General features: G+C 52.7%; 1 protein-coding gene across 1 annotated transcript in view; it reads right to left on the bottom strand.

Annotated features, from left to right (window-relative positions):
- TRIM62 (tripartite motif containing 62) overlaps window positions 1-21,837 on the bottom strand; it is a 37,708-nt gene extending 15,871 nt beyond the window's left edge. Inside the window, exons 1-4 of the mRNA XM_052635635.1 lie at window positions 21,784-21,837; window positions 20,827-21,351; window positions 5,752-5,847; window positions 465-721 (exon numbers count right to left, since the gene is read on the bottom strand). Coding sequence (XP_052491595.1) covers window positions 465-721; window positions 5,752-5,847; window positions 20,827-21,234 — 761 coding nt within the window. The 5' untranslated portion in view covers window positions 21,235-21,351; window positions 21,784-21,837. The remainder of the gene's footprint in view (window positions 1-464; window positions 722-5,751; window positions 5,848-20,826; window positions 21,352-21,783) is intronic.
- Between the last annotated feature and the right edge of the window lie 714 nt (window positions 21,838-22,551).

The following is a 22,551-nucleotide window of genomic DNA, read 5'->3' as shown; positions in this document are numbered from 1 at the left end:
AGTATTATTATTAAAGGTAGCTATGGAACCAAAGAGACCTGGGCTGGAATCCTGGCTCCCCCATGTACTAGATAAAGGGCTTTTGCCACTTGCTCCAGTTTCTCTGTGCCTCAGTTTCTACATGTGTGAAATAGGAATGACAGTGGTAACGACCTCCAAGGGGTTAGTAGGGTTATAAAAATATATATATTATAATAAATAGTATAAAATGTATGTTTATAATATAAATCATGCAAAACAAGTAATATCCTATAGGATTATAAATATGATGTATAAAATAGCGTGCATACGCAAAGCCTTCACCCCAGGCTATGGCACAGAGCAGATGTCCTGTGTGTTTGATGGAGATTTTAATGAATGATTTCTCTGCTAACCACCCCCATCTGCCTCCATTCCCTCCATCGTACAGGGGCCGGGGAGGGGTGACCCATGTGGAGAAGATGCTGGGGCAGGCAGGCACTTACCGCTCGGAGAGCGAGGCCATGCCGGCCAGGAAGGTGTGCCGGTCAGTCTCAGCCAGCCGCTCTTGCAGGATCTGCGCTCCCTCTTGCACCTTGCGCAGCTGCTGGCTGTAGCGCTGGACTTTCTGCTCGATGTCGGTTAGCGTGCGAGCCGTGTCTGCCTCCAGCTCCTCCAGCATGGCCTTCTGCCGCTCCCGCAGCAGCCGGTGCAGCCGCTCGAACGCCTCCCCGATGGTGGTCCGCAGGCTTTTGGTGGAAGACTGTGAACACGGTCATCAAGGGTTAGTCAGGGAGAATGGATGGGGTGATCCCTGTGTGAGAGGAGGAAACTGAGGGTCTTGGCATGCAGAGGAAAGGGCAGGAAAGGTACGTTCAGTGAGGAAATGGCAAAAAGCATGGCGGCAGAAGAGAACTGGCCTGATCAGGGACAACAAATAGTCTCCCTTAGGAAACAAATGAGGTGGTCCAGGCGAGACAATGAGGCTTGAGCTAGAGGAGCAGCAGACGGACATGGCTTGAAAGACATCTGTAGGGGGAGCCTCCGTGGCTTTGGTGGCCAACAGACTGGCTGTAAGGGTAAAGGAGAGACAGATGTGAGGATGATGTCTGGATTTCTGGCTTGCGAATGGGAGGGATGAGGAAGTGGGCCAGGGATATGGGGGGATGGGCAGAGAGCAGGTGCTGGGCTCAGTTTACCAGACAGGGAAATTTTTATTTTTTTAAAAACATCACTCATGCAGCCTAAGCAAAGATGCCAAGGAGATCACAGATGCCAGAGAGCTTTATAAATGGCAACATCCTGGGCAAGTCTGGGGGTCATGCAACCTGTCCCACTTCCCCCAGACCTTCTTGCCAGGGAACAAGTGTTAGGGGTTAAAGCCACTGTCACAGAAAGACAAGCATGGACTTGATTGATTCTCTCTGTCCCCAAGGGCACTGCCAGGCCCAAGAGGGGGTTGAGTGGTAAAAGGCATAGCTTCGGTGCCCAAGGGCACTGGGTCTCCCGCTGTGGCAACTTTAGTCACCTGATATCTCTGAACCTTGGTTTTCTTATCTGGGAAGAGGGTAACATAATGACATTGTAGGGGTACGATAAGTGAGGGGAGGTTCACAAAGTACATGACGTTGTTTGAGGTGCAGCCCCAGAGCCTGGTTATTTAAACACTGGAACAGGCACATCCCTGTTCGTGGAGAGTGAAGTCTTCGTGGAGAGATGGCTGCTGAGCTGGGGGCTGAAGGGTGAGCAGGATGTCAGTTGGGGGTGGAGAGGGGGACGGGCCGAGGGGACAGCAAGAGGCAGAATGACACAGGGTACAAAAGTGCTGCTCAGCGGCAGCAGCGTGTGGGGCCTGCCTCTGCAATTTGACTTTGTGGGATTCTGACTGGGAGTTCACAGAGTCAGAGACCCCGCTGTGTTCAGTGCCCAAGGCTCTGTGGGAAGCTCCACAAAGGCTCAATTAGGGCCTGTTCCCTCCTGGTCGTGGCTGTGGGCCGGCAGGAAGAGCTGCTGGCAGTGGGCCAGCCTCCCTGCGCATGCCCACCCAGCTCGCCAGGCAGACAAAGGGGGTGGTGAAGGGTGAGGCTGGGGATGAAGGGCCAGGCTGCCTGTGGCCTCTTGGAGCCCCCTCACCCAGGGAAGGCGAGGTTCCTGCAGCAGCAGGTCATGGTGGGGAAGATGGGGCCTGCCCGCCCTGGACCATCTGCTGCTGCCTCCAAAGAACCCTAAATCTCATGGCCAGCCCTTCTGGCTCCTCCTCGGCCAGTCTGCAGCAACATTTGGCCCAAGGGCCAGCCTCTACCAACTGAGAATTCTGGTTTGCCTCCCACCTCTGTGGCTGCTCCCTCCCTGCCATCCCTGTTCCTGAGGACTCATCCAGTCCTGGCTCCTTTTGTTCATACATGACATGCCCTCCCTCGTCTTCAACTTCTGCTGCTTTGAGGCTACTTTCCAGATCCATCCATCTTGAAGGCCTTATGTGTCTCCTGAGCTCCACATTCATCTTTACACCTGCCTCCTCCACATATGGCCCTGGGTTCCACCAACTCACTGGTTTAACGTGTCAACTACACCTAATCTTTGCTAACAAACTTGCTGCCGGAGTGATCCTTCTAAAGCGCAAACTGGGTCACAGTCAGTCTTGTGTTCAGGAACATCTCTTGGCACCTTGACGACTAGTACAGTGCTAAATTCCTTAGTCTGGAATTCAAAGTCCTCACTCTAATCCCAGCTTACCACTCTAGTGCCATTGCACTGTAAGTCTACCCACCTAGAGTGGACCCCTCCCCCAGCAAATGTTTTATTCAACTGGCAAACTCATACTCATCCTGTGAGACCCAGACCAAAAGCTCTCTTCTCTGTGATACCTTCCCTAACTTTTGTAGCCAGTTCAACAAGCTAAATGTTCCCACAACATTTTGTAAATATTCTTAATATGCTGCCCCACGTTTTATGTGGCTCCCCAGCTAGTGAATGAACCCTTCCTGGGTGGGAATGACATCTTTCTTAACCCTGCACTCCTTGTCCCCATCCCAGGGCCTGGCACAAGGTTGATGGTCAGAACCTGCTTCCCTGCATGAAGGAGGGAAGGGTCTGGCCCAAGACTGATCTGCAGAGGTGGGTGCAGACTCTACCATCTTTCTTGGTGGGGGCCCAGTGTCTCCAACACAAGAGGAGAGAAAGAAGCTGGGAGAGGGCAGCTCAGAAGTGAAACATCAGAGTGACAGCCACCCCAGGAGCCCTAAGTATGTCCCTGATGGGCTTGCAGACCACAGAGCCAGAGATCTTGCTGAGGACAACACAGTGTGAGGCTAGAATATGCCCTATGATCTGACAGAATTAGACAGTAAGCTCTCAATTAGCTACTTACTAGCCATGGTGCCTCAGGTATGTCCCACAATCTCTCTATGCCTTAGTCTCCGTGCTAATAAAATGGAGACAACAATTCCTACTTCAAAAGGTGTGTTTTTCCTCACTCATTTGTTCCACAACTATTTATCATTGTGGCAGCAGGCACAATTGAAGGCACAATTGTGGCAGGAGAAGATTGAAGGCAGGAAAAGGGGATGACAGAGGATGAGATGGTTGGTTGGCATCACTGACTCAATGGACATGAGTTTGAGCAAGCTCTGGGAGTTGGTGATGGACAGAGAAGCCTGGTGTGTCACAGTCTATGGAGTTGCAGAGTCGGACACGACTGAGTGACTGAACTGAACTGATTTATTGTGTGCCAGACAGTGTATAGGTTCTGGGGAATCCTGTGGTCATGGAGGTGACGTTCTGTGCAGTTCAGCAAGACAATGGGTAGGGAACACAATTCCCAGCACAGAGAAAGATTCAGCTAAACTGGTGTGCCCCGTTTACTCTAGTTTTTTCTAGGACAGAGCCAGGCCTGCCCCACCCCCAATCCCTTCAGTGCCTCGACTGGGAAAGCAGCCCCCACCTCAGCCCACCACATCCCTGGGAACACACTGGGGCTTGGAGGAGCTGGGGCTGTTTCAGAAAAATACCCTGCCAAGAATGCGTCACTCGGTCAGGGCCGACCAAGGAAAACACTGGGCCCGGGGAGGGAGATCAGACGGGCCCTCAAGCCGGGCCACTGGAGGGGCAGGCGCCGCAAGAAAGCTGAGCTGAGTCAGGCACCAGGTGAAATATGACCTCCAAAGCATCCATAGGCATTTCTTGTATAAACACCCCAGTCCAGACAGGAAGCAGGGCTGGGGGAACTGGAGGGGAAGGTGGCCCCACAGGACCCCCCAGAGGTAGACAGATGGACAGGAAGGCAGGGGAAGAAGAGGTCAGTGGAGAAAAACAATGGGGGGGGTGGTGGTTGGAGAGAAGAACAGAATGCTGGGGAGAAACACAGACCATAATATTCCCCTTTCACCCAGACAGAGGCTTTCATTTGCTTCTCTTCACCTGAGAGGTACTGGATCCCCACGCAGGTGGGAAACTGAGGCTGTGAGAAGCAAAGATGCCAGAGTTCTGGGTCTGTTTCTCATCTGTTGCCCACTGAGGGGACTGCCTGGAGGCACTCCAGAATGTTCTCTGAAGAAATGTCTGTCATGACCTCCCTGAGACCCCACAGTGGGTTGGCAGCCAAGCTGGGGCACAAGTCTGAATCTCCAATGGCCTCTCCAGTGACCTCTGGAGGCCCAGAACATTCCTAAGGCTCGCCTCCAGCTGCTGCTGGCAGCGGCATTTACAAATGGAGTGCTGTGCTGTGTGTGCTAAGTCACTTCAGTCGTGTCTGACTCTGTGCGACTCCATGGTCTGTAGCCTGCCAGACTCCTCTGTCCCTGGGGTTCTCCAGGCAAGGACACTGGAGCGGGCTGCCTCGCCCTGCTCCAGGGGATCTTCCCGACCCAGGGATTGAACCCACGTCTCTTTTGTCTCCTGCACTGGCAGGCAGGTTCTTTACCACTGAGCTACCAGGACAATGAAACCACCCAAGAGCTTAGCAGCCAGGTCTAGGTCCCTGGTGCGTGGTCCCAGAAGGACAGCAGAGAGTAAAGCAAGCCTTGCTCAGTTAGAGAGATATCTGTGGAGGACTTGGAAGGAGCCCCTTGGAAGTGTGCTAGGATCCAGAACGGCATGGCTGGACAGAGCCTGGCAGAGTCCCTGCTGCGCAGATGGGAAGATTAAGAGTGCAGAAAAGTATGCAGTTTCCCAAAGTCACACAGCATGGAGTGCCTGGATCAGACCCCATAGCCTTCCTCTCGGGTCAAGGAAAAAGACTTTTCTGTTCAGACCATCTTATCCAAAGCCTGCAGGGCTTGCTCCTACTCTATATCTTCACGGTCCGAGTTTCGGAGAGGAGATTATACCAGGGCTGAGCCACAAATCATCAGGAGGACTTGGAGGGAACATTCTCTCCAAGAGATTGGAGGGATTGCTAACTCTGAAAATGGGTGTGTTTAATAACAGGAGAGGAAAAAGAGACTAACTACCTTCTTCCAGTCCCGTAGGACGTCAAGGTTTTCCTAGAGGGTCCTTGATCCCACCTCAAATTTCACCCAAAGCAGGGAGCGAGGATCCTATCCTTAACCCCGGGCACCAGCCCAAATTCTTTCCTTCTGTCACCTGGGAGAAGGTCCCTGCCATTTTACCTTCGCAGAAGCCCCAGCCCCTGTCCGCATGCCCCACCCCTCTCACCTGGAGCTTGGGCCCTCGAAGCCCCGCCCCTCGCAGCAGGCTCGATTTCCCCGCCCTTCAAGTGCCAACTGGCCCCGCCTCCACGAAGCTCCGCCCCCATCTCCAGCAGCCCCGCCCCCACCTTCAGACCAGGCTCACCTTGGTCTCTGCCAGCTGTCGCTTGAGCAGCTGCAGCGCTTCCGTGTGCTCCCGCTCACTGTCCTGAAGGGCCTGAAGCTGCTCCTTCAGCTCCCTCTGGAACACAGACAAGGCAGGAATGGCGGAGCAGGCCAGAGCCAGCCCGGTATTTCCTGGTGACAGTGATGCAGAGACCAGGGCTAACTGCTGCGGGCGCTGGAAGCTGTCCTGGCCCCGTGCCTCCCCTGCCCCAGCACCCTCCTCCCGTCACAGTTCAGCAACCACAAAGTCCTGTAGAGTCTGTCTCCCAAGTATCTCCAGAGTCTGTGCCCATCTTTCATCCAGAGTTTTGCAACAGCCTCCACTCGGGCCATCCTAGGAGCTTCTGGTCCCCCAGTCTCCAATCCACCTCCACATACTTTCCGACCCCCTGATGTGCTGGTCAAGACTCCTCTGGCAGGAACCGAGGCCGTACCACTGTCCAGGGCTGTGACAAACTCCCCATATCCTCTGAGCACTTCCCGACCCTAGCACAGTGGGCTAGGCACTGTCCTCAGACCTTAGCTTGTATAGGGTCATCTAATCCTCCCAATAACCCTGAAGTAGGCATTGTTATTATCTCCATTTTCCAATGGAGAAACTAGTACAGAGAGGCCAAGAAACTGGCCCCCAAACATACAGCTAAGCATGGAAGGGTAGTGCCAGAATCGTAACTCAGGAAGTCTGGTTCTGGAGACCATGATCATGACACCAGGTGACGAATTTTCTTCAGTAATGAACAACAACAAAAATCCATGATAGACAACATGTCAAAATTTTAAAGGACAGGATCATTATGACTAATTTTTCCTTTGCCTCTGGTTCCAATATGGCTCAGTAAGACATGGCTAGTCATCTTGTTTCTACTTACAAATCTGATATTTTGTTCATCATGCAGTTTTTTGGGCATTAATTGTGATTTTTAAAAATTTCATTAAGAATTATTCATCTTGATTACTGAGTTTTGGGGCATCTGCTTCAGCTTTGCGCCTGAAGCAAGTGTCTCGGTGACCTCATGTTCGTCCCACCGCTGTCTCCACCATCCTTCCCCCATCATTCCCAGCCAGCCAAAGCGGTCTTCTTCCTGTTCCTCACTCTGGGCTGTTTCAGCCCTGTGACTGCACTTGCTGCTTCCTTTGCCTGGTGCACTTCACTCTCAGATCCACAACCCCCGCCGCCCCTCCCCCACCCCACCCCACCCCGCCCGCCCCGCCCGCCCCGCCCGCCCCGCTCCACCCATTCTTCTATAGTATTAACATAACAACTCAGATGCTGCCTCCTCTGAGAGGTCTTGCCTCACCAGCCCATGCACAGTGGCATCCCTTCCACCCTCCATCACATCCTGTTTCATGGTCTCCATGATCTTGCTTATTTATCTGACAGTGTGTTTACTGTTCCTCTCCTCCACTGGAATGTGAGTTTTAGGAGGGCAAGAATCTTGACTGACATGTTCACTGTTCTATCCCCAGCACTTAGAACAGTGCCCAGCATACAGTAGGGCCTCAATAATTATTTGTCAAATGAGTAAATGGGGCATAGAGATGGATGGTTCCCAGTGAGTGTGTGCGTGCTAAGTCGCTTCAGTCACGTCCTACTCTTGTGCGACCCTATGGACTGCAGCCTGTCAGGCTCCTCTGTCCAAGGGATTCTCCAGGCAAGAATACTGAAGTGGGTTGCCATGCCCTCCTCCAGGGCATCTTCCCAACCCAAGGACTGAACTTGTATCTCTTATGTCTACCTGCATTGGCAGGTGGGTTCTTTACCACTAGCACCACCTGGGAGGCCTTGGCTCCCAGTACTTCTGGACATTTAGTCCATGGTATCACAGCTGGTTGTTCTGGCTGTCCTTCATCCATCCCCATGCAGGGCAGGCCTACCCTACCATTTTCTATCTCCCCTGCACCCATCAATGGCCTGGCATTGAAATGGGACTCCAAGAAGTTCTCTTTGGGAGTGAATCTCCATGGAAACAGCCTCTGGCCTGGGCTCTCTAGTCAGCCTGGGGTGTGAGTGGTGTCAGGGAGCTGACTTACCTGTTCACCCCCACCTCCTGTTCACCTGTCTCGTCAGAGCAGGGAGAGCCCTTGAAAACATCTAATCCAACTAATTTTACAGGCTAGATAGCAACGTGAGAAAATGGTCACAATGACATGCTAAGGGAAGCATGTAGAAAACAAAATGATCTGTGCTTACTATCTCTTATTCACGCAACAAATATTTATTGAGCAATTGTGATGTACCAGGCAGTGTGAGGCATTGGGAACACAGCAGAGAACCAGACAGACATAGTACCTACTGATAGGGATCTTCCAGTCTAGTGGGGAAGACAGATAACATTGTTGTTTAGTTACTAAGTCATGTCTGACTCTTTTGTGACCCCCATGGACGGTAGCCCTCCAAGCTTCTCTGTCCATGGGTTTTCCCAGGCAGGAATACTGGAGTGGGTTGCCATTTTCTTCTCCAGGGGATCTTCCTGACCCAGGATCGAACCTGCATCTCCTGCATTGGTAGGCAGATTCTTTACCACTGAGCCACCAGGGTAGCCTTCAGATAGTTATCCATTATGGTCTATGCCATGGACAGAGGAGCCTGGCAGGCTATGGTCCATAGGGTCACAAAGAGTCAGACACGACTGAAGCAGCATAGCATGCACACATGGTCTATGCTCTAGAGAAAATAAAGCCGTGTAGGAGGGGTGATGAATTTAGTAGGGTGTCAGAGAAGCCTTCTCTATGGAGGGCACACCTCAGATGACAGGTGAAGGATGAAGAGGAAGCTTGAAAACACAAGCTAGATAGAAAACTCGGAATAGCTAGTTTTATGGGAGTAGAGAGCTGCACAGACATAATGACTGGAACTCTAGTACCATCTCAGGCCATAAGGCAACCAGAAAGATGGATATGACAGGCCGAAACCAGTGAAACGGAAGGAAGAAGCAGCCTGAGTCCCTGATGGGGTAGCCACACCATCACTGCACTCAGGGATGTGCTAGGAAGCTTGCCCTCTGGAAAAAAGATAAATAGCCTCAGTTTATAGTGCTGGCCAATTTCCATGGTGTAAAGGCTCCCTCAAAGCCAATTTCAAGCTCTCCAAGTGAGGTCATCAGATGCAGAGCTGAGACAAGATTTGCACATTTAGTTCTCAGGAACTGGGGCAAGTTGGCCCTGGTCGACCATTGCCTGGGCTCCTTTCCTATAGACCTGTTTTATGTGGAAGAGAAATACATCCTCATCTAATTTCAGTTACTTTGGGCAGCTCTCTATTACCGACAGTTGGGAGTCATTCCTAATAGATTCTCATGCATCTGAGCCACTGGAATAGACAGATCATGTTCAGCTAAGAATACAGAATGACTGCTCCTCCCTGACGGCCTCGGGTCTGTCCAGCTTGGGACAGTCTGCCTGAGATGTAGAGTTTGAGGAGATGAAACAAATGCTACAACTCTCTCCCTTGGTGGCCCTCCCAGACCCAACCAGTCAGGCAGTTCTTCAGATTCTCTGAGAAAACTGCCCTGGAGGCCACGTTCTTCACATTGCTCAGGGCACCCCAGGGACATGGCCAAATTCCTTCCTGCTTTCAGGGTCAGGGAACAACAGGATCCCAGGAGCAATGGAACACTCATTCGTCCATCTGCAAACATGTGCTGAATGAGGCCTCCTTGGGCCCCCCATGCTGCAGTGTCAGTGACAGGGAGAGGATGGGGGTGAGTCCCAACCCATGAAGCCTCAGGAGGTGTGTAGATGGGCTGGGTGAGTGGGGGAGAGACAGGGACAGAGACATTTACATCACAGTGAAGGCTGGAATAGTGATATGGCACCCCAAAACTGCCCTTCCTCTCATGTTCCCCATCTCTGTGCAGGGCACACCCCCTACCCCTGCTGCTACCCAGGCCAGAAATTTAGGAGTCACCCTTGACATGGTCCAGTCACCAATCCAATCAGTCATCAGGCTTGCCCTGGAATCTGTCCTATCCTCTCTATACCTACTGGCCCAGGTCAGTTTTTATCACTTCTTTCCTGGACTGTGGCTCCAGGCTCCTCCCTGCCCCACAGAGCAGCTATCGGGATGATGGTTCTCCAGGATGGATGTGTTCCTGCATCTCCTCCCCAGGTGCCTCTGCAGGATTTCCACATTGTCTGGGGAGAAGAGGGCATCTCAGTTGGCTCAGTAGTGAAGAATCCATCTGCCAATGCAGGAGCTATAGCAGACACTGGTTCAATCCCTGTGTCAGGAAGATCTCCTGGAGTAGGAAACGGCAACCACTCCAGTATTCTTGCCTGCAAAATTCCATGGACAGAGGAGCCTGGCTGTAGTCCATGGAGTTGTGAAGAGCTGGACATGGCTGAGTGACTGAGCACACACATACGCTGGGGAAAAGGGCAGCAAGCCTGAGCGAGGCATTCAAGGCCCTTCAGTATTGACCCCAGAGTTCTTCTCCAGCCTTTTTTCTTCATCCAGACCTAACTTTCAATGCAGTAGCTGCTAGTCACATATGGTTATTTAAATTCAAATGAAATAAAATAAAATTGAAATTCAGTTCCTAAGCTGTACTGAGTTGGACCATAAATAAGGCTGAATGCCAAAGAATTGATGCTTTTGAACTGTGGTGCTGGAGAATACTCTTGAGAGTCCCTTGGACAGCAAGGAGATCAAGTCAGTCAATCCTAAAGGAAATCAACCTTGAATATTCATTGGAAGGACTGATGCTGATGCTCCAATCCTTTGGCCACCTGATGTGAAGTGCCAATTCATTGGAAAAGACCCTGATGTTTGGCAAGATTGAAGGCAGGAGGAGAAGGCAGGAGAAGATGAGATGGTTGGATGGCATCACTAACTCAACGGACATGAGTTTGAGCAAGCTCCAGGAGTTGGTGATGGACAGGGAAACCTAGTGGGCTGCAGTCCATGGGGCTGCGAAGAGTTGGACACAACTGAGCAACTGAAAAACAACAGCTATACTACAGTGAACATTCCAAGTGCTGAACAGCCACAGGGGACTGGTGGCTATGGTATCAGATGGTGCAGATGCAGGACACTTCCACTATTCCAGAAAGTTCTACTGGACAGTGCTGCTCTAGATGCATGAAGCAACTTGCTGTTCCCTCTGTCTGGAAGGCTCAGCTACATGGTTTTCTCTAGTTGTTGCTGCTGCTGCTGCTAAGTCGCTTCAGTTGTGTCCGACTCTTAGCCACCCCATGGACTGCAGCCCACCAGGCTCCTCCATGCATGGGATTTTCCAGGCAAGAGTACTGGAGTGGGGTGAGTGCTCATCTCGGAAGACCTAGATCAGATGTCGCCTCCACTGAGAATCCATATCTCAACTCCATTCTGTCGTCAGACAATCCCCTGTGTGCAGAGCCTTCCCTCACACTATCTGGCACATGCTGCATTTTAACAGCAAGGCTACCTGTCAGTCTTCCCCATGAGGTATAGGCTCTTAGGCCAGGGACTGTGTCTGAGAGATTTTCACACCCTCAGTACCTAGGAGAGCGCCAGGCAGAGTTTACATCGTGAATCTGCCCTGGGGAGAGGCTAGGCTGGGTCAGGGCTCACCTCTGAAAGGTGGGCAGAGTCCCCAGGCAGGCAGCTCTCCTCAGGTGGGCTACAGATCCTGAGGGAACAGCTAAGTTAGGAAAAACAAAACGTAGAACCCACAGAGCAGGACTAGGAAGCAGCCTGGGCTTTGTTACTCACCCTGCCTTCCCTCCTTCCAGGCCTGGGATCAGACCTGACCCCCTGGGTTAGGAGACTGGCTTTGTCATCCATTAGCTGTGTGATCTTGGGCAGGTACCCTAACCTCTCTGGGCCCCAGTCCCTCATCTGAGAAATGGGGATAACAATATCTCCTAGGATTGGAAGGGTGAAATGAGATAATGGTAAGAAGTATTGTTTAGCCTTACAGGGAAGAGCCTGGCATACACTGGGTGCTTTGGAGACAGGGGGGCCACCATGTCCCATGTGAGGTTCCTGGGTCACTTCTCCATGTCCCTATGGTTTGCTGTGTCAGGCCCCTCCTTTCCTCCTCATATGGCCAGAATGGGAAGGGGCCCCAGGGACCATCTAGTCCAGCCATCTGGATTTCTAGAACAGGGAACTGAGGTCCAAGAAAAAGGGACTGAGTGGCCCATGGCCACACAGTTTGACAGAGAACCAACTGGGAAATCTCCTCCCAGCAGATGTCAGACAGGAAACGAAGCTGTTGATGAACTCCTCAGTGATAGAGCTAACTGTGCGGAAGGACACTGACCCTCCTGGTGGCTCAGAACCGTGTCTGGAGGTGGTGTGGCCTAGGTTTGAATTTCACAGGCAGCATGTCACGTAGTTCACACAACCTCATGAGATTAGTGCCTTTGTCACCTCAGTCTCTCAGAGGGGGAGACAGAGTCTCGGAGAGGTCAGAAAGTGTGCTAAAGGGGACAGAGCCTGTAAGAATCCGGAGTGGGGATCTGAGTGACTCCAAAATCCATGCTGGAAACCACTCAGTCCCTCTGTCGGCAATACAGCAATCACGCCTGGGCACCCACGGTCAGGCTTTGGGCCAGTCACTCCAGGGGGCTGGGGGGCTGCAGACAGCCCTTGCCCTTGAGAGTTTGCAGTGAGTAGGAGAGGCGGAAATAGAAACAGGTAGACTGCAAGGGAGAACAGGATAAACGTGGAGGGAACACCTAGGAGCCCGGCTGTGTTTGTGACTCCCTCCCACCTCAGTTGCCAAATCTATAAAGTACAGCTAATGACAGCACCGGCTCTATGGTTGTTGTGAGGATTAGGTGACTTAATACAGGACCTGTCCGGAGGCCCAGGAAGTGCTCAGTCACTCGTAGTTGTCATTATCATCACAATAATTATAATTGTATATGAAATAGGAAGTTTCTTAGAGTTTATTTCTGACGGAAAGATCTGGGAAGATGGATGGATGGCTAGCTGGGCAGGGTCCCTTCTAGTCTCCAGGGTGGGGCCAGAGCATTCCAGATGGAGAGAACTGGTCGGGTAGGGGCACAGGTATGTGCAGGAAGTGAGGGGCAGTTGGGGGTGGCCCAGGTATCTGGGTGGAGTCTCAAGCTGGAAAGGCCAGTGGGGCTGGCTGGGATGAGGGCAGAAGGGGGTGGGGTGGAGTTGGCCTTGGAGGTCAGCCGGGAGGAGGGCGGGTAGTTGGATTCTGCAGGCCCCATCAATGCTGGGGCAGAACAGGAATGGGGGTGGGGGGTTGGGGGGTGAGGGGATGCCCTCCTGAGGGCAGAGCCGCTGGAGAGGGGGCAGAGTCAGAGCTGGTGCAGACCCAAGCACACAATTATGCAAATATGTCAGTTGAGAGACTCTGAGGCTCCCACATGCATAGAGAGGCCAGGCCCGGGGCAGCAGCTGAGGGGGAGGACAGAGAGCCAGGGCTCACAGGCCCCCAAGGCCAGACCTCCCTTCTTACAAGGCCATCCCTCCTCCAGCCCAGAGGATGAAGCTGCTGCCAGAAGCCATCTCCACCGGCTTCAGGGACCCTCTCACCCGTGTCACCGTTCTGCCCCGTGGTAACAGCACGAACTTGGGTGTCAGAAAAACCTGGTTTCAAATCCTGGCTGCATGCCCTTGGGTAGATCACATCTTCCCCTCTCAGAGCCTTATCTATAAAATGAGGACCAGAGCCACTTGGCGGAGGATGTGATGAGGATAAAATGAGATGAGACTCTTGAAAGGGCCCAGCGTGGCGTGGCTCACGATAGGTACTCAAGACCTCTGGGTGCTCGAGATTCCTCCCCTCCTCCACACCCAGTATTGCCTTCTCTTCCCTCCTCTGGCCCAAAGCTGTCCCAGACCTTCACAGGGCACACTGAACTTGCCTCTTCTCTCCCTTCCCCCAGGTCTCTCTTCTACTCGCAGACCCTCGATGCTCCTGTTTCTTCTGTCAGACCTGAACCCTGATGCATCTTCTTAGCCTCTGAGCCTGCCCTGTCCACTTTGAGCCTCAGAGTCTCTGGCAGGGCAGCACCGAGTGATTGTGCCCCCTCTTCCAGGCTGCCCACCAGGCCCACCCACACGCCACCCCTTAAGGCACGCTGACCAGGCCAGCCTCGCCTGCTCTAGCCTGTTTCTAGTTTCCCCGCATCTCCAGGCTCAAGTCCATGCTCCTTGGGCAGGAGTGGCGCATTCAAGCCCCTTTCCCACCTTTTGCCCTCCAGTCATGATGAACCACCGGCTCACCTTCATGCCTGTCCCTGGCTGACTCAGATCATCATCTGAGTCCAAGTTCTGGCTTCAGCAACATGTACTGGTTGTGTGGCCTTAGGCACAACTTCTGAGCCTGTTTCCTCACGTGAAAAATGGGGCAATGAGACCTGTCTCCTAGGGCTGCTGTGAGGGTGAGACGAGAACGGGTATCTGCCCCCGGCACTCTGCACATGGGACCACGGGTGTTGCTTTTCCCTGTAACATCTCCTCTCTCTGCTCTCAAGACCCAGTTGTCAGCTGGGGAACCTGGCCAACCCTCAGTTGTGGCCACAGGAGCCTAGGACATGATCCGGCAGCTTATAGGCCTGTCTCCCAGGAACCACAGCAGGGCCAAGCTTGTCTTGCTCTCTCCTGGCCCTCAGTGAGCCAGCGGAGGAGTGTCAACTGAGTAAATTATTGACTAAATCTCTGAAACCAAGAAGGACACCATCGCCACATCCTTGACAACCACCTCTGTGTTCAAACAGAATTCAAGGTCCAGAAAGTAAACGATGCTGTGAAACCAGCACTGGACTGAGATTCCAGGGAGCTGGGCTCTGGACCAAACTTGGGCAAGTCAGTTTCCCCATTTGCACAGTGGGGAGAGGATGGAAGCGGATGGTTTCTGAGGTCTCATTTGGATGTTCCCTGAGGCAGTTAGGGTGGTGTTGGTGAGGGGGAAGAATTCTGAGTCAGACAGACCAGAGTCTGACCCAGCTGTGCCTCCTACTTGCAGCATGATCTTGGGCAAGTTACTGAGCCTCTCAGCCTCATCGTCTTCATCTGTGAAATGGGGCTGATCCTAGTCCCACTCGGGGAGCGGGGAAAAGGAAAAGGGCTTCTGTAAGGATTCAAGGCCGGTAACAGCACCTGGCACATAACAATGGTCCAATACACTCTGGCTCGTGTTTTATAGGGTTGTTATTGTTTCTATTGTCACTTTCTACCCGATCCTTTCCTCTCTAGAAAATAAACGTCCTGGGGTCCCCAGCTTCCATTCTGAGTTTCAGCCCCGTGACCTGTGCTCAGCCAAGGTGCTCTGGATGAACTGGGCTTTTCCTGGCTGCCCACACACACCCGTGAAGAGGGAAGTAGAGATGCCAACTGCGGCCGTGGGTCTGACTCACTGGCAGCCTTGCCCCTGTGGAGCCTGCTTTGTGCACACAAGTCCTGCCCTCTTCTGCAAAAAGTAACAGCAGAGGCCACTTCCCCCAGACACAGACAGCCTGGCTGTCCACAGTGGCAAATAAAGCACCTTCACACCAGTTGTCTCTGGATAGGCAGCAACTCACTGTCCCTCTTTAAGTTTTGTTTTGATTTCCACTTCCCAGGTTGGGAGAGGGTGCAGAGAAGGCAGCACCTTCTGCTCGGCCAGAAGAAGCGAGCATCAGGATTTGAATCCAGTCCCTCGGCTCTGTTCTTTCCTCGTGTGGCTGCTTCAGGGGTCTCTGGAGCCCCATGCCCAACTCCTCAGGGCTCCCATCCAAGGCTGATCCATTGCTGTCTCCCTTAGCATGAAGGAGGCCTTGGGAAAGGCTCCAGCGGTCACATGAGACCTGGAGGGGGTGGCTGGGACTGCATCCAACCCCTTGCCTGGAGGTTAGAAAGCTGAGATGGCCAGAGAGCCGGATGCTGTGCCCGAGTAAGATGACATTCAGCACCTGCCCTTGGAGCGTCAGCTGGCACGGGCAGACAGTGTCCGGAGCCTGACCCAGTATACTTGAACTACAAAGACAGGCAGGGTGCGGGGGAGACAGCCACCCGGCCCTGAGAGACAGCTCAGAGGCTATGTATGGTCCACTCAGCCAGGCTTCAAATCCTGTCCCTGCTGTTTACCAACTGGGTGACCAAACAAGTCACTGAATTCCTCTGAGCCTCGGTTTCCTTATCTGTAAAAAGAGTACATTACAGTACCCACTTAACAGGGTGTTATGAAAAACATTAGATGAAAAAAAAATAAATGAGTCAGTACACGAAAAATGCTTAGCACATTCTTAGGCAGTGGACTAGGACTCAGTAATATTGACCGAGAAGCCGCACACCCTTCTGAGATGGTGGCTCCTTCCCTCTACTTTGCTCTGTGGTCCAGTGATCAGCAGTGAAAAAAAAGGGAAGGCACACACACACACACACACACACACACACACTGTTTACATGACAAAATTTCTGTAGAACTGTAAACAAACCTTTAAGAAAAAAATCCTATTTTTCCATGGGGTGGGACTATGGGGGGATTTTACCTTTTACATTACATAGCTCTGTTTCTTATGTTAATTTTATACTCAGAAAAAATAAAGATATTTAAAAATTGCTACCGCTAACTGTGTGCCAAGCACAGTGTCAGGCACTTTTGATACAACTGCCCTCTTATGACATCCTTGCCATGATGATTATATTATCCCCATGTTAGCAGGTGGAGGCTTAGAGAAGTGAAGTGATCGGATCAAGGACACACAGCTTATCGGTGATGATGCCAGGATCTGACCCCAGTATTGGAATCTGGGGTACAAAGCCATTCTACTTGGCAGGTCAGGGAAAGCTTCATGGAGGAGGGGCTACTTGAGCTGAGCCTGGAAAGCTGAGTAGGACTTCTCCTGGCCTGGGTTCTCAGCCTGTTGTGATTTTGACCCTAGGGGACATTTGATGAAGCCTGAAGGCATTTTTGGCTGTCAGAGCTTGGGGTGGGCCATGCTACTAGCATCCAGTGGGTGGAGGCCAGGGATGCTACTTAAAAGCCCACAGTGCACAGGATTGCCTTGCATAACATAGACTTGTGTGTGAGCGTGCTCATTCACTCAGTTGTGTCCAGCTCTTTGCAATACCATGGACTGTAGTCTGCCAGGCTCCTCCCTCCATGGGATCTCCCAGCAAGAATACTGGGGTGGATTGCCATTTCTTTCTTCAGGGGATCTTCCCGACCCAGGAATCCAACTTGCATCTCCTGCATCATCCTACATCGGCAGGCGGATTCTTTACCACTGTGCCACCTGGGAAGCACTGCCTAAATAGACTTATCTGACCCCGAATGTTAATAGTGCCAAGTATGATGTAACATACTAGAACTGCCATTTATTGAGTGCTTACTATGTGTCAAGTGCAGTACCAACTTCTGGCCAATGTCATCTTATTGAATTCAACCCCATTATTCCCATGCTGTGAAGGAGGTTCCTGAGGCTCAGAGATGATAAGGAACTTCCCTAAGGTCACACAGCCAGAAATGGTATTGCAGACTTGGAGCTGCTTGAGTACAAAGCCAGAGCCCTTTACCTCTCTGCTCTGCTGCGTCTAGGATTTATAATAAATGAAAACAGCTCCAGGCTAACTGTTAGGAGGAGAGGGGGCTGTGAGGAGACTCCTGCTGAGCCAGGAGTAGCCTCTTCTGGCTTCAAGGCCTTGGGAAAGGGGAGGATCCTCTCCTCCCTGCGCTGCCATTTCCCCATCTGTCAAAGGAAGTTTGTACCAGATGATCTCCAAGGCCCTGCTGGCTCGGAGTCTGTTATTCTGCAGGAGAGGGGCCCAGCCCAGGCCTCAGGAGCCCTGGGGACAAGCCACCAGCTGCTGGGAGAGGAGGGGGTGTGACAGGCAAGCCCAGTCTCATTTCCAGTGCATAAATAACTAATGAGCCCCACTTCCCCATGAACAGAGCGGGAGTCATGGGGGTGGGGAGTAGCTTGAGCCTCACCCAGCAGCTTACTTCTCCACAGGGGAGGATGTTTCTCTGCCACTTTCTTGCCAAGCCCAAAGGAGGTACCAAAACAAGGCCTCCTTCTCAGGTGAGAGGCAGGTCTGGGCAATCGCCCAGCTGGGCACTTGAGGTCTCATACGTAGAAGGAGAAAGGATGGGAGCGCGTGCTGACCCAGCCCCTAACCTGTGCCAGGCATGTCAATAACAGATTCATTTCAGGTCAGCCTCATGAAAATCCTGGTAGGAAAGAATCATTCTGATGCCAGTTTACAGGCAAGAGCCTGGAGGCTTCCATGAAGAGATGTGCTGATTAGGCAGACAGGGCTGAAGGAAGGTTTAGAACCTAAATGTGACCGACCCCAGGACACTACACTAGAGGGTGAGTGAGTAGCAGTCTTATTTTCCTTTTTACCCAAGAATGACAGTGTTTCAATAAATATTTGGACTCTGTGGGAGAGGGAGAGGGTGGGATAATTTGGGAGAATGGCATTGAAACATGTATAATATTCATATATGAAACGAATCGCCAGTCCAGGTTCGATGCAGGATACAGGATGCTTGGGGCTGGTGCACTGGGATGACCCAAAGGGACGGTAAGGGGAGGGAGGTGGGAGGGGTACACCCGTGGCGGATTCATGTTGACGTATGGCAAAACCAATACAATATTGTAATTAGCCTCCAATTAAAATAAATAAATTTATATTTTAAAAGATTTATAATAAATAAATAAATAAACATTTGGAGAAAATACATGTTCACTTTCTCCTGCCTGCCCCAGGTCATGGAACAGATGACAAAACCCCACACCACCATCATTTGGATTTGCTGGTTTGCAGACAGGGGATTCAAACGTTGGAAGGCAGAGTTCTCCCGAGCTAGAAAGTCAGACAGGGAGAAGAGGGGCTGAGAGGCAGGGATGGGGTCCGGCTAGGGTCAGGCTGAGCATTCTAGGCCAGCTCTCTCACTGTCTGGCAGTGTGACTTTGGGCATGTCACATCACCTCTCTGGACCTGTCTCCACATCTACATGATGAAGAGGATGGACAGATGGTTTCCGACAGAGTCCCTCCAATCTCTTACTACCTGCGCACCCAGTCCTGTCCAAGCTTCTCTCCTTCTCCCTGTTTATGTGACTTCACAGATGGGGAGATGGAGACACCAGAGCCTGGCACAAGGGGCTCTGGGAGTAGAGGGCCAATGCCACCCTTGTGCCAGCTCCCAGAACCCCCAGCCCTTGCTCTCCATCCCCAAACAGCCAAACTGAAAGGGAGTCAGTGATGATTTGGGGATTAAAGGAACAAGGAGCAGATGAGGTGAACGCAGGGTCATTTCTCCTAGGGCCAGGGCATCTGCTGATGCAGGTTGGCTCACAGAGACTCATGTGTAAGGGGGGTGACCCCCTACAACAGGGAAAATAGTCATTTAGGTCCTGCTTAAGTAGTCAAAAACCTTCTGCTTCCAAAAGCTCTACAGTCTGGGCCAACTTAGGTCAGGGCTGGTCATTCATTCAACCTTTACTGATGTGCGCTGTGGGCCAGGCCTTGTGCCAGGCTTTAGGTCCACAGATATGATGACTAAGAGACTGTCCCTTCTCTTGGTGACTGTGTGCTAGTTTGGTATCCTGAGGCCAAAGACACAGGTTTGCTAGATTTAAATGGTTTAGCTTGAGAAAGAGATTCCAGGCCCACAAAACTTGGGAATCATTTTATTAAACACAGCAAGATGGGTTTCTTTGCTACAAGATTTCTCCAAGCCTTTAATATGCAAATGTACACTGAGAATTCTCCAAGGAGGGTATACAGAACGTACTTTGTTTTCTAATTATAGCTAATCTTGGAACACTGTTTTAATATCTATTTTTATTTATTTATTTGGCTATGCCGGGTCTTAGTTATGGGATGTGGGATCTTTAGTTGCAGCAATGCAAACTCTTGGTTGTGGCATGTAGCCTCTAGTTCCATGACCAGGGATTAACCCCAGCCCCCTGCCTTGGAAGTGTGGAGTCTTAGCCACTGGATCATCAAAGAAGTTCTTGGAACAATATTTTTTTAAATATTATACTTATTAACAAAGACTGCAGTGCTCCACTCCAAACACTGGAGTTTAGAGAAGGCTTACACAGAGAGGGCATTTGAGCAGGGCTTTGAGAGTTGAACAGGAGTTGGTCAGTGAGGATGGGAAGGCTGCAGGGAGATCAATTACAGTCCTAGGGTGACTATGATCAGGCTACCCTGTATGTACTGTTTCACATAGTCCTCAAGGTCCTGATGTGGGTGACAGAGCTAAAGAGGTCACTAAAAGTCCCTGGAAACTCCTAGAGGTCCACTCTCTCTCTTTTCTTGAATCACCTCACCTCAGGGTCTTATTACCCAAATCTTGAGTCTATAAGTCCTATCCTCACTCTCAATTAGCCTCTACTCTGATTTCAACTCAGAATGATTTTTACAGTATCTGAACTTGATCCCAGCCTTAGACCCTCACACACCTTGCCCTAGCCCCTGGCACCCAAATCCACTCTCAGCAGTTTGCTGACGCTCATTTAGACCCTCTCTTAGATTTAACCCTGACCTGCCCAGAGTGATCTAGCCCAGGTACTGATCCCCAGGTCCTGATGCATACCTGATCGAAACCCCAAGGACATCATGCCCCAAAGCCTGCAGCTCAGCTACAATGTCTAGTCCAGACTCATCCTCAGACGGCGGCCCCAACCCCTGTCCAGTCCTGACTTTGTTCCCATCCCGCACCTGTGTCTTTGTCCCCAGCTCAATCCCGAACCGTTCTTACGTGGGCCCTGTCTCCAGGTCCCACTCTAGGACCTCCCACAGTGGCCCTGCTCTTGCCCAGCTCTGATTCGGCCGCGTCCCTAACCTTGCCCCAGCCAGTACAGCTCTGATCCTATTTGTCCCCGTCTTTGCACTCCAGTGGGGCTCTCTCCCCAGCCATGGACCCACCCGCCGCTTCAGTTCTGAGACCCAGCCTGGCGAACCCAGCTCAAGGCCCCACCCTCAACACCGCCTCCTCGCCGCGGCCCCGCCCCGTCCTAATTCTGATAGGGCCCTGACCCTGCCGTTGGCCCCGCCCTATGGCAATTCTGACTGGGCCCTGCCCGCGCGGTCCAGCCCTGACCCCGCCCCCGGCCCCGCCCCGCCCCCGCCCCAGGCCGAGCAAGCAGCTCACCTGCAACTCCTCGAAGGCATCATCGATGCCGGTGACCTGGTGCTGCTCGTGTAGCGCGGGTTCATCGCAAAAGAAGCAGAGCAGTGCGCGGTCCGTGAGGCAGAAGAGCTTGACCTTGTCGTGTGCCTGGCAGGGTCGCGCGGCCCGGCGCGCGTTGAGGATGGCGTCCAGGGGGAAGGCGCTGTAGCGCTCCACGATGTTGGCCAGCTTGAGGCTGGGCGCGAGCGCGGGCTCCGCAAACGTGCGTCGGCACTCGGGGCAGTCGCGGGCGCCCTGCGCCTCCTGCCTCACCCAGTGCTCGGTGATGCAGCGGCGGCAGAAGTAGTGCTCGCAGCCCAGGCTCACCGGGTCCTGGTAGATGCTCAGACAGATGGAGCAAAGCAGCTCGTCCTTGAGACTGCATGCCATGGCGTCAGGGGCGGTGGAGAGGGTCCCCCGAGACGCAGGGGGCGGCGGGGAGAGCGCGGCGCTGTTGGGGGCAGCTCCTGGGAATGGGTGCCGGGAGCAGGCCCGGAGAAGCAGGAGCTACAAGAGAAGGAAGAGGTGTTGTCCGAGAGCGGGGTAATGCAAGTAAGAGGTCCGGGATAGAGACGGTCCGAGAAGCGAGCCCAGGAAGGTGGTCTCGAGGTAGTGGGTGACCCGGAGCGATGGGTGCTGGAGGGAGGGGGCCAAGGGTGTCTGGGGGAGGGTGCTCCCAGCAAGAAGGGTCTAGGGAATAGGGGCTGTCCCGAGGGATGGGTGCTGGGAGAAGAGGATCAGGGAGGGGGGCAGAGGCCTTGGGGGGGCTGTAATACCAGGATGGGTGCGGTGGGGGGAGGGGGAGAAGCTGGGGATAGGGAATTCTCGGGGAGGGGGGAGAGCCACCCCTCGGCTGTGCCTGGCAGAGGAAAGGAGGGGTGTGAGCCAGCTCAGCTGCTCGATCCCGGCCCCAAGACGCGTCCCCGCGCGGCCTCTTACCCTCGCTGGCTCAGAGGCCACTGCTTCGGTCCCAGCGCAGCCTCTCAACCCGGAACCAGCCGAGCCAAAGCTGCCGGCGGCCTCGGCTCCCTCCCCGCCCCCGCGGGCGGGGACCCAGTGACTCCGCCCTCGCGGCGGGCGGGGGAGAGAAGGGGCAGGGCCGGGACTCCAGCCTGCGAAACCCCTCCCCGCCCCCACCATTCTCCAGCTCCCAGGGGTGCGAAAGCCAGCTGTTCCTTCAGGGTCTGCGCTTGGAACCACATCCAGGTCTCGCTTGGCGTCCCTGCTGCGGAGGTGGGGCGGGGGGGGAGGCGGGAGAAGTGGGCCCGCTAATTTGAGAGGATAAGGAGTACAGGATCTTTTTGGATCATCAGTGTGAAGATTGGTGAAAAATAATATTTTATATTAAAACAAATACAAGTATGTTGTTTAATCTGCGTAGAATACAACTTTTGCATAAAATGTAAAGATAAAACTCGAGAAATACCCTGCTTGCTTACAGCAAGTTCAAGATCCTCACACTTCCAAGCCCTGGGGTCCCATTTCCTCTTCACTTTCTTGAGCAGTGCTAATGGCGGAAGTTGGAAAGTCCTGGCCCTAATATCTGACCTGAGGAGTTGTCTCCACTTAGCAAGCATTTCTGGAGTGCTATAGTATGAGTGCTGTATTATGGAGAGGGAGAAAGAGTAATAGGAGACCTGGTCTGCATGCCAGATGGAGAGGGGATAAGGGATTTCTAGGCAGAGGGGGCAGCATGTGCAGGAGCAT

This window comes from Budorcas taxicolor, chromosome 2 (genome assembly GCF_023091745.1).
Source record: "Budorcas taxicolor isolate Tak-1 chromosome 2, Takin1.1, whole genome shotgun sequence".
Taxonomy (NCBI): domain Eukaryota; kingdom Metazoa; phylum Chordata; class Mammalia; order Artiodactyla; family Bovidae; genus Budorcas; species Budorcas taxicolor.
This window is presented reverse-complemented; position numbering and strand designations above follow the sequence as displayed.